At 48.2% G+C, this 12,242-nt stretch overlaps 1 protein-coding gene across 4 annotated transcripts in view; it reads right to left on the minus strand.

Annotated features, from left to right (window-relative positions):
• The window catches only part of FHDC1 (FH2 domain containing 1), a 47,738-nt gene extending 38,686 nt beyond the window's left edge, over positions 1-9,052 (minus strand). The window contains exons 1-2 of one of the 4 annotated variants that reach the window (XM_032246391.1): positions 8,786-9,052; positions 1,849-2,459 (exon numbers count right to left, since the gene is read on the minus strand). In XM_032246391.1, the coding sequence (XP_032102282.1) occupies positions 1,849-2,346 (498 nt within the window). In that variant the 5' untranslated portion in view covers positions 2,347-2,459; positions 8,786-9,052. Of the gene's footprint in view, positions 1-1,848; positions 2,460-6,972; positions 7,173-8,515; positions 8,602-8,785 lie in introns of those variants that run through there. The other 3 variants (XM_032246390.1, XM_032246392.1, XM_032246394.1) reach the window with 3 other exon arrangements.
• Positions 9,053-12,242: the final 3,190 nt, after the last annotated feature.

The raw sequence follows: 12,242 nt of genomic DNA on the forward strand, positions 1-12,242 counted from the left end.
AAAAAAAAAAAAAAAAAAAAAAAACAAAACAAAACAAAACAAAAAAATCTGCTTAGGCTGCAGGGGTGGAGGGAGGCAAGAAGAGATTATTTTTTCCCTCAATTTCGAAGCTGGTCTAGAAATGGACATCGCTGCTTCCATAAGAGTTGAGAAAAGATGCCACACCCCTGCCACTTTCCCCTCTCTCTCTCTTTGAGTTGGCTCTTAACCTCTCTTTAATTTGCAAACACAAAGTAGCACGTTCCCTGTAGCCTCTCGAAATTTTCCCAATTCACAAACGATGCCACCTACTCTAGCCTGACAGCCGCCTCCCCAGGGACATGGTGAGCTAGCCCTCTTCTGTTACAGGCGCTTTGCTGAGACACAGGCCTCATTTCCACTTGTGCCCACCCAATAATTACTTCAGTATTCTTGAATTTCAGTAAAGACAGCTGGGAGACAATAGTGAGAAATGACCTACCGTACAATAAAGAACCTCTGTTGGGAGCTGGGGCAAAGGCCAGGGTACTAAGGAAATGACTGCTTGCTCCTTCCAATATTGAAAGGCTACTCCAGCAAATAAAAGGACTTTGCATAATAGTAAGAGACAGGCGAGCCTGTGCTCAGCACTGACAGCACTCAGGGCTCTCATGAAGAGTTCCTTCTCAAATTTATGTCACTGTTTACACTTCAAGAATTCTAACCCCAGTGTTTTCTGCATTCATTTCATAACAAATAGACTCCTGGCTATTTCCACAGGAGATCACACAATCAGCTTTAAGGGCACCCCAGTGAATCAGTGGAGAGAAGGAGTTAACATGTTCCTGAGCCAGAACAAGAAAAGAGGTCAATATTGTTGGCTCAAGAATTCAACAATGCATGGAGCTGCTACTCTATCCCAGGGCCCTGCCCGCTCTCTTATCTAATCAATGCCATCTCTGACCTGTTTTCTCTGCTCCTTTGCGACAGATTTCTAAGTGATGAATTTCTGTTGTCTCTGTTTTTTTGTTGTACTTTGTGTGTGTGTGTGGGGGGGGGGCAGCATTCTTTCCTTTTAATTTTATTTATATTTATTTTTTCCAGCAGGTAGAGGTTTCTCAATTTACTTGCAGGTTTCTAAACTGACAATATTTATATATGTAATTTTCGATGCAGTTTCTGTAATACATGGTGATCTACAGCTCTGGGGTCATGCTTTTAGTTAACTTCCTATAACTTCATAGGTTTATTTTTCTCAAAGTAACACATCTAGTATTAACTGGAAACATCCTTCCTATACAGTCTCTCTGAAAACAGCTTTATGCTTTGGCTCTCTGGAAGCCTCTGTTCCCCAATGGCTATAATCTAGTTCAGAGATCTGAGGAATGAAGGCCATCTCGAAATACCTGTTAAATAAAAACTAGAGGGGAAAATAAGGGTAAAATCCTAAGGAAGGATGTCAGCCGATGATGTTATTTAACAAAAGGTAGTCTGCCCCAGTCAGCTCCAGTTCACTTAAAATAACCAATTTTAGAAACTCAGTTTTTGTTTTAACAGAGACTAACGATCCTGGACTTGAGCAAAATTCTCCAACAGGGAACCTTCAGCAGATGTGCTAGAGATAGGGGCATTGATCCCAAATAGCATGTTCTCTGCATGAGGTCATAATCCGCCAGGGCGTCTGGGAGGATACAGCACGCACACTTCTTACACTTTCTCAATACTCAGCCCAAGCTCATCGTAAAGACCCTGCCTATCATTTCCAAGGCACATTCGCTTGTATTATCTCATTTCTTAAGGATGTCTAGCAATTGTTTGAAATGTGCGCACATCCCAAAACACAAAACAATGCAGTGTGTGGAGGATTTGCCTTCCACCTTGCAGTCTTACCTCTTCTCGAGCTTCTCTGAAGGAGGAATTTAAAGTTCTTCCTCTCCTAGGAAGGGAAGGCTTGGTGGTGTCTTCCTGCTGCCCAAAGAGCTCCTCGATGGTCTTTGTATCGATTTGGTAGTGATGCTCCTGCCTGGCTGCCAAGGTCCAGATGTTGGTTTTGCCCCGAACTTGCTCCTCCGGAATAGTTTTCCAAAAAAAGCTTCTCATTCGCTTTTTCTTACCAAGGTGGCTGTAGCCATTCACATGAGAAGTTGGCGGTAGACCTGGTGGGGGAGGTGGGATGGGAGGTTCCCCAGGAAGTGGAGGTGGTGGGGGTGGAGGAGGGGAGGAAGGACACTCTTCCCTTGAATATGAACATGTTGGAGATGGAGCGGGTGGAGGAGGAGGTGGAGGAGGTGCTGGAGGCGGTGTCTGCCCAATCATGAATCCAGGTGCTGTAGCAATATTCCCATTTTCTTTATCACTGACCAAGGAGACACAATTCATAACATGCATAGTACTGTTGCCTCCAGTGGAGATAATTTCTTGGCCTTGGAGAAGAAGACACAAATATCAAACTCATGTAGCTATCTGCCACCAGAAGAAAGGGCCAGTGTCCTCTTCCAAACCTATCAAGATAAAACAAATATAAAATCAGTTACAGGCAAACAGTTTCACATTAGCATTTCCCTTCAGACGCTAGTATCAATCCTCTCACTTTAGTTGGATATGAAAATCAATGAGGGACAATGCATCCCAAGGTGCATTACAAGGAACCAATTCTTTTCTAAATGTAAATCAAATTTTACTACCTGGAAATTCTGCCAAAGAAATAGCAACAAATCCAATTGGATACCTCACATTAATCAACATAGCACATATATACTGAGAGCCTGCTATAGGCTCAGCAAGCATTGCTCACTTTATGAATAAACTACTTGTTTACTAACTAGTTCGTTCTCTTAGGACAATGGTTGCCCAACCACTAGAGAAACTGCCCAAATTGCTGAAGCATTAGGCATTAGTGACCCTACCTTTTTCCAGTCTGGACTTGTCTCCTACCAATCAGTGGGTCAAAAAAGGCATCTTGCACCTTGGACGGATAAGGCAAGGCTTTTGGAGATGACAAAATAATGGCCTAACTCATTTTCCCTGGAGTCAGGGCTACCATATTTCTGCTCTACTTGGTGATGTGGCTTTCCCTCAAATAGAGAAAAGAACAGCAGATGTGAAAAATGGGATTCCAGCCCTAAATCAAGCTTTACTGCTTACAGTTTTAGACAAGTCACTTCACCTCACTAGACTTCAGTTTTCTCATTAGGAGAAAATTAGGTTAACACATGAAATGACCTCTATCATCTTGGATTCTAGTTAAGTCACTCTTTGGAAACCATCACCTACCTCTTCTGCTTCTGACACTTTTAGCAAAGACGAGATGCACCCAAGGACATGCTGCCCATGTCACATGTCACACATGTCACATTTGCCCACATGTCCCTTATACACAGTCACCAACTTACTTTGGTGGGCTACATTTTTATGGAACTTTAAATGTTTGTTTTTGATGCTGGGCTGTTACTGATCTGATGTGAAAGAGAGGTCAAGACAAATTTTTCAGCTACAAGAACAGGTAAGTGGAGGTATAGAAAGGGCCCCACGCAGGCTATCGAGTGAGCACCCCAACTAGGTGGGAGTGTGGAAAGGGGACTATTTCCTCCAGAGGGCCATACACAATGGCTTTTTACACTGAACTTCGGGGTGTAATTATCTTTTTACAGCACCACTGTCAAAGCCCATACTTAAAAACACAAGTTGTTCAGATAATTTTAGATTACACGGAAGTAAACAATCTGGTATCACAAATTCAAATATTATAAAATGATTCACACAGAACCGTATCCAAAAGGCAGGACTGCCTTGGGAATAAGAGTGGAGATTCTAGCAACAGACTCCTTTTTCTCAGAAAGTTCTGCTGTTTTCAAGATGTGCAGCGTGAGCTGTGGTCAGTCACTTCACCTACATTTCAGCATCTTCATCTACAATATGAGGAAATATTTGTTCCATTGGTTTGTATAAAAATTAAGAGCTAACATGCATGGTCCTTACCAAGGTGCCTGGTACATAGTTAGCTATTATTTATAACAATAACAAATTGTTATCATATGTGCATATGATTTCCCTTTATTTTCACAGGTATTACATTTGCTTTAAAAGATGTATTGGGTTCATAGATAAAATGCCAGGTTACCCCTGGCTGCTATGAAAAAATTCATAATATTTCCATTCTTTGCTAGCAAAGTTTACAAAATATGTCCTTTCTCAATGCTCCATGATTATTTATTAAATTGTCTCCATATTACAAAAGCAAATATTTTAATGAAACATTTGAATATCGGAGTTCTGAAAATTGCCTCTATATGGGTAGAAAACGGCAATTCCAGCTATTAATTGGATACTTTAAAAATCACTTTAACTATTTGAAGTGTGCAATTTCATGACATTAAGTACATTCAAAGTGTCATGCAGCCAACACCACTGAATAGTTTTTAAATAAGTAAAATAGAAAATATTCTTCCAAGGTAACATACAGCTCACTTGAGATGCAACTCGCTTCTAGAAGGAGTTTTCATAATTATCATTAGGGGCATAACTAGGCTGTTTTCATAGTTGGCACCCTTAAAGCAAATGACTCATTGTCAATTACAGTTTATAGTTATATTTGAACTCTTCTTTTTCAAGACTGTGCAGGTAATTTTGGCAGTTTATCCTTACATATTTAAAAATACTTATGTACATAAAATATCTCATGTATAGAAGAGCTGTTAATCCTCCAATTCACCTCCAGTTCCAGAGATGCTGACTTGTTTAAAGATTATCCCTCTTAAGAATGGTGATAAGCTCAGAAAGTCTCCAATCTAGATAGCAATAACTCATTCAGTGCTGTATATATACAGATGTGCCACTAAACCTCACAAAGCAAATATAGAGATACTGACAAAGACTAAGGAAGACTAAATACTCCAAGGTTGTGCAACATCACTGCCTCCTAACAACAAAGCCAGAAAGGTGCATTTTTACTTTTTTATTTTTTGCCCACCTGCAACTGTCTTGACTGAGTTATAAAAAGGTGCATTTTTTAGTACTGTGCTTTGCACAGAAGAAGTACCAGATAGAAGGCTGTCAAAATAAAAAGTGACAGCTATGCATTGGGATGATTCTAATCAATGTCCCATGTAAAAGAATGTTATTTTTAAAAGTTAAAGGAACAAAAGAAAATGTACAACACTGTCCCTTTTATGTTGTCTGATTAATTTTTTCCCAGGGTAACAGACAAGGATCCTAGGCCCCAAACAACTTCTAATGAATAAGTTTGTCAGCAATGATTAGCTAAGACGCTAATGCTTTTACTACCCTTACCTCAATAGGGTTTCCCCCCTCGGCCAGGACATCCAGTGTGAAAGAGGTGGCAGGAAAAGCAGAGTGCAGACAGAATTCTAACCCTTTCCACAGCCATGTGGAAATTAAAATAGAGAATACACAAAAGAACGCTGGATTTGCTGCACTACTGCCCACAGCAGAGATGCAAACACACACTCTCCAGGTACACTAGGAGAATGTAGGTGATGCTGAAGCCCTAACAGACCACACTGGCTGGCTGTTTCTCACAGCTGACACTGCCAGTGGGGACAACAGGATCAGCCCCTACACGGTCTGGAAAATGCTAAGTAGTCTCATCAATCTCCTGGGGCAGACAGAGACAGGCCTGTGTGTAAGATCTCAGCTACAGGTTGGAGACTTCAGCAGCAGGATAAGAATAGCTGCTAAGGCTGACAAGTGCCCAGCTCTGAGTAAAATGCAGAGCTGTCATGGCTGGGCTCTGAAGATAGGAATGTCTCTTCAAGCCCCCTGAATGCTACTCATGACCCATCTGAGTTGTGTTTGAGTGATGGACTCTCCCAAGGAGGCTGCAGCTCAGTTGAGCATCTTTTAACTACGTGAAATTTCAATCAAGCGGTGCTGTGATAACGTACTTTTAGTTAACTGGCAGGCAAAAAATCTTAGAATGTTCATGAAGGGTCTTCAAAGCCGCCTCCCGCCCCCTCCTAACCTCTCTTGCCTAAAGAGCCCGCTGTACTTTCTCCTTGGTGTCAGAAACATCCCAAGAAGTTCTAGGTTCTTGAAGGGAGTGGGCGAGAGTCAAGAAAAAGTGTATGAAGGCTTCATCTCACAGTGTATTTAAGAGGAGAGCATGTTCCTTGACGTCAGTTTGGAGCTCAGGGCTTTCCTGAAAGAGGACAAGTCGGGCCTTGGTGCTCAGCTGGTCACTCACTCCTTTGGTCAACAATAATCAAAGGGACCATCAAGGAAAACCTGCCAGAAAACCTTTCCCCTTGACTCCTAGCAAGTGTCACAGATGAGGTGGGGGCAGGAAGGGCTGGCCCAACGCTTCTGATGACAAACCAGGACAGAGCGAGTTTGGAGAGCAGAGGTAGAGAAACACACAGCCCTATTTCACTGTGTTTGGGGGAGAAGAAAAGGATGGGGAAAGTACGGGCAATTCTAAACTATGGAATTTTTGCTCTCACTCCAGACTCATTCGGGAAGAGTCTCCTCCACCATCACTTATCTTTCAAAACCTTTCTTGACTATTAAACAGAATGTCAGTCGGTACAACTACACAGTCGGGCCAGAGCCGGACCGTTCAACTCTTTCGTGAGTTCCGCCTGTGTTCCGTCTGCCTGTGCTCCAGGCAGTAGAACCCAGGACAACGCGTTCCCAGTCAGTGCCTTCAAACTGGAGAACAATGTAAACATTCACAGACGCCAGAGAGCAGCACCCGAGAGCTGAGGAAGAATGCCTATATTTGAACATACATTTTCAGTTTCTCTCACTGTCTCAAAACCAAGGAAAAAAAACAAAAAAGCACAGGCGTGCCGAAGGATGCTCTAGAGAGAGGGAAGGAAGCGCTGGCTGCTCATTCCAGGAAGACACTGAGTCAGTAGAAGGGGGTCACAGACGGCCGAACCCCGGAGGTAGTTTCTGTGCACACAGAAGTTTGAAAACCGACCACTAAATCTGGAAAATTCGGCCTGAGGAGCCCGACGGCACTACTTCTTTCCAATTTGGATACATAAATAGTACCTTACTAGATCTCCGCATTGGCCAGCGGTTGGCAGCCTCCTTCCGTCCCCAACTATGCACCCCGCACCCCGTACAAGCCACTCACCAACTAGCCACTGGCTCTGCCGCGGATCCCCGGAGAGCCGCGCTCTCCCCTCCCCGGCAGCAAGCTGCACGCGAGTGGGCGGCCCCGTGGGCCGCGCGGAGCCCCAGTCGCGTCCTTATCAGCGTCGGGCAGGAGCGCGTCGCGGCGGCGAGGGTGGGGCACCAGTGTGAGCGGAGATCGACGCCCCCACACGCCGCGCTGGCTCTGCGGCGGGGAGAGAGGCCGCGGCCTGCAGGGCGGGTGCCCAGCGCGGGCGGCGCAGGACCCTCGGCCTTCCCGAGCGCCAGCCGCTCTAAAGTGCGGCGTCTGGAGCTACTGAGTCGGCTGCCCAGCCAGGTCGCCTATTCCCGGCCCCTCCCTTCGGGTTGGGGTCTCGGCCCCGCCCCCTCGCCCCGAGGGGCCCCGGCTAGAAAGCCCACACCCCCGCGCCACGCCCCCCGCGGCGCCCGCTCCTCTGCTGGGCTCCGCTGGCAGCGCCCAGAAGTGGGGTGGGAGACGGCTAACTAGGGAAGGTGTCTCTGTGATTGAAGCGAAAGAGGAGTCTTCCGGCTCGCAGACACCTGGTCTGCGGCGGCCGCCCGCTCCCACCCCACCCCGAGTCTCCGCCTCGACATCTTCCCACATCCCCCGTCCAGGTCGCAGGCGCGAGGGGGAAAGCCTCACGGCCGCACTACGACTCTGTCAAAAGGGAGCAGGGACGAGCCGGTGAGAAAAACAGGGGAGACTCCTGGCGCTTGAAACCGGTCAGAGGACTAAACCGAGAATCCGCTCTCCAAGAGCTGGGGTCACCCCGAGTCTGGAGGCTAACCCGCCAGCCCACCCGTCTCCTCCCTTCCCCACACTCCTGCAGGGGCGGGGCGCAACTTCTAACCCGAACTTCACGCGGCCGGAGCAAAGACGAGAAGCGCCCAGTCCTCGGCCCGCACCGCCGCACTGGGTCCCCGCCACCGCCGTACCGCTGTCCCAGGGGCCAGGCGTGGCTCCCGGCTGGTGAGGGAGCAGAGCGCGGCGCCGCGGCTGCGCTTTCTGTGCGGGACGCCGCTGTCTCCCACGGGCCGGGATAAACTAGGGGCCGGTTGATCTGAAAGTCTTAGCCATGGCTCAGTCAACGGCCCAGATGCGACCCGAGGCAGCCCGGTGATACAGCTCTTTCTCCAGACGCGGGTCCACACCGGCGCGTCTTCGCCTCCAGGGACCGGTCGTCGTTCCCCACGGCCGGGTAAGGGCAGCCGCCAAAGTCATCCCGGTGGATGTGGAGGGAGCTGTAACCTCCTCTCCAGCTTTCCCGGTGAGGCTCGGAGGGAGCCGAGACCCGACGCCCATCGGCCGCGCTTCTCGGCGCCGCAGCCCCGAGTCCGGGCCGACAGCCCGACCCCGACCCTCCCGAGCGGCGGGGTTCCACCTCCCCGTGCCCCGCGCTGCAGTTGCCCCTGCCTCGGCCGCCCGACCCGCACTCACCCACAGCCAGCGTCCCCTGCAGCCGCTGCGCAGACCGCCGCAGCCTCCTGCCGCGTTGTCGGCGCCTCTGCCTCCTCCCGGGTCACCGCAGGCCCCGCCTGTGCGAGGGGGCAGGGCGGGGCGGGGCGCAGCGGCGGCCTCAGGTAACAATGCTGCGGTCCCGCAGCTACCAGCCGGCAGCGAAGGGCAGCGCGCCCTTTCCTGCTCCGCCGGCCAATCCCCGCTCCCCCTTCCTCTCTCCACTCGCCGCCGTCGCCGGCACGCGCTCACCTTCACCTGCGCGGGGCCCCTGGGGCCTGGAGGCGCCGCAGGGCACACTACTCCCCGCCCCAAAGGCTGGCGCGGGGCAGGGCCGGGGCCCACCGAGAGAAGTAGGGGCGGCGGGAGATAACTGGGCTGCTCAGAAGAGCCAGGTGTCCTCGGGGAACCGGCGAGAGGAGGCGCCAAGCTGGCTTCTGAAGCGGCAAGTGCCTTCCACAAAGGAGCTTCTGCGGCAGCCTCCCTAGCACCCTCTCTTGTGCACACGGGCGCGCACACACTCTTATATACACGCATGCACACACACACGCACACCCCCGCACACGCCCCCCGACGCACGGGCTGGACCACCCTCTGCCCCACACTTGCTTCTCCTTGGAGACCTAGCAGCACTCGGAGAACTGTCCCAGCCCCTGAAGCCGAAACCTGGCGGGGCTAGAGGTTCCCAAAGGTCAGCTCCTCCCTGGGGCCTCCCAACTGTAGATTTGTTACTGTTGTTTGTTTTGTTTTTGTTTTTAATTCTCAATGAAGATGGTAACAGGAACCTTTAAGTTGTATTAAATTGTAAAAAGACCCCTCAAAAATTTATGCCAGGTCTGATCGAATGAACGCACGCTGTCTGGGAAAGGCACACTCCTCACAGAAAGAAATAGGGAAATCGATTTAATCACATCATTTTTTTTTTTTTTTTTTTTTTCAAAGTGACTTGGGACGCCAAGCAGTGAGAAGCAAGCAGTCAAAGAAAACATCCCGGGCAAACCGGCTGATCGAAAATGCACTGCCGGGATAGGGAGGCGCCCTCTGCTGCAGATGAAGTCATCGCTACCTTTGACTGGATCCTAGATAACCGACCAGCCTAATATCTGACGCCTTTCTGACGCCTTTCTCTTTTTCAGCCTAATATCTGACGCCTTTCTCTTCCTCCACCCTGGTCCTCAGTCCCTGAACTCCTAGGACAGAATTCCTGACCTCCATATGCAAGCCTTGGATCGAGAAAGAAAAACTGTTAGTGTAAACAAACCAACAAATACCAGAACTGTGCCTGCCTATAGCCCATTTCTTGGCCATTGATCAAGCGTGAAGAGAAATTGATCCAACTAAGAAAATCTTAAAATCTTAAGGAATAAGAAAATGCAATAAAGAGAAGACAATGCATGCTCAGGGAGCTAATATTAATCCCAAAGGAATATTGATTGTTCAGGCTCAAGTTAAATTACAGAAGATCGAAAGTGAGGAGTGGAGTGGCATCTTCTTTCCTCTTACTGTCGACGTTGTCAGATGGAGCGTCCACACCCCCTACCTACTCCTCACTCCTCAACCCCGTGACATGACAGTGGGCCTCCCCCACAACTGTACTGAGCATGTGCTCTAAAAACAGTTACTTTTTGAGAAGCCAAGTCTGACGACCCATCCTCAGCCCCTTGTGCCTTTGATCTCCTTGGCAGCATCCTACCCTCAGGCCTTCTCTGTGCTTCTCTGGCCTTCTCTGCTGACCCTTCTTTTCCTTTGAGGACAGTAACAAGTTTCTTCCAACTCTTGATCTCCCATTATCTCATAGAAATACCTTCTGATTTCTAACTGAACCCATCCAGATGCCGTGGGGCCTGAAGCTTGTATAACTTGGGAGGGAGCTTCTTAAAGGAAAGCAATAAAAACTTACAAACATAATACTAGACATGTATGCTTGGGAGGGCCCAGGGAAAATGAGGGACTTGGAAACTTGAGCTTCAAGGTACACTCCTGGTTTCTCTTCAATTTCAGAGACTCTTGAATCCATATTGTCTTTGTAAAATTTCAAGTTCAAATTCAATATCCAAAAGTCAATTCGTCTTTCCCTCAAACTAGTACTCTTCTTGAACCCTCTTTATCTAAGACCTCCTCCTCTTTATCTAAGACCTGGTTTTTCTGTTTGAAATCATAGCTTTTCCTTTGCTTCGTCTGTCTTAAATTCCTTAAAATTCAACTATTTGCTAAGTTTGCTGCTCTTTCCCAAGTAATCTGTCTTACATCTGTACCCTACATCCACCATCACCGCAGTAACCCCAAGTAGTGGAAGAGGGAACCAGTATTTATCTGCTGTTGGCCACATATCAGGCACCACCCTTGATTCTCACCATAATCCTATAAGCATTCTGATTTCCTAGCTGAGAGAGGTTAAACTGGATGCCCGCATCCACTACCTCAGTATTATTTCAGCTTCTCTCTTCTTCCTAAATCCCTCCCAAAACTGCTGTCGGGTCACTGTTTTTAAAGTGTGATTTCATCACATTACTTGCCTTTTCAAAACCTTCTGCAGATTCCCAGGTGTGCCTCCAGGAAGAAGGCAGCATTCAGTATGACAATCTGGCAGCATCCTAAGTTTATCTCCTACAATTTGATGCGTCCCATTTCACTCAAGCAGTGGGGCGTGCTGCCCCTGAATGTCATGCTTATTTTGACTCTTTTTTTTTTTAGATGGAGTCTTGCTCTGTCACCAGGCTGGAGTGCAGTGGTGCGATCTTAGCTCACTGCAACCTCCACCTCCCAGGTTCAAGAGGTTCTCCTGCCTCAGACTCACAAGTAGCTGGGATTACAAGAGCAGGCCACCACGCCCAGCTAATTTTGGTATTTTTAGTAGAGACGGGGTTTTACCATGTTGGCCAGGATGATCTCAATCTCCTGACCTCATGATCCGCTCACCTTGCCCTCCCAAAGTGTAGGGATTACAGGTGTGAGCCACCACGCCTGGCCTATTTTGACTCTTATTTTTCAAATTGTACATAGTAGGGGGTCAAAAAGTACTTGAATGAAGCATGGCACAACTTTCAAATAGAGTTCATATCTTGATGGATTGGATCTAAAGCTGAAAATCTAGAAGATTATTTATTCTTCATCTATTAATATGGTGATTGTCCATCTGTATCCCCTAAATGTGCCAACCAGCATTTCAGTAAGGCTGGAAAGGCTCCTGAAGTCTGTCCAGCCACTGGCATTCGTGGTTGGAGGTGGCAGCTGCTGCCACTAGAGGGATCTTGAGCAGTGGATAATGTGACCAGCTCTCACTTTTGCAACCAAACCGAACCTCCCAGAAGAACTCAATGCAGCCCAGAAAATGGGTGTGTACCAACCAAATCTGTTTAACTATAATGTGGGCAGAGTTTGTTTCTTTCCGCAGCTTCCTGACCATGTTTCCTTCAAAAGGTGGCAAGTGTACGGCCGGGCGCGGTGGCTCAAGCCTGTAATCCCAGCACTTTGGGAGGCCGAGGCGGGTGGATCACGAGGTCAAGAGATCGAGACCATCCTGGTCAACATGGTGAAACCCCGTCTCTACTAAAAATACAAAAAATTAGCTGGGCATGGTGGCACGTGCCTGTAATCCCAGCTACTCAGGAGGCTGAGGCAGGAGAATTGCCTGAACCCAGGAGACGGAGGTTGCGGTGAGGCGAGATCGCGCCATTGCACTCCAGCCTGGGTAACAAGAGCGAAACTC

The sequence above is a fragment of the Sapajus apella genome, unplaced genomic scaffold (assembly GCF_009761245.1).
Source record: "Sapajus apella isolate SASKATOON/1434 unplaced genomic scaffold, GSC_monkey_1.0 scaffold61, whole genome shotgun sequence".
NCBI lineage: Eukaryota > Metazoa > Chordata > Mammalia > Primates > Cebidae > Sapajus > Sapajus apella.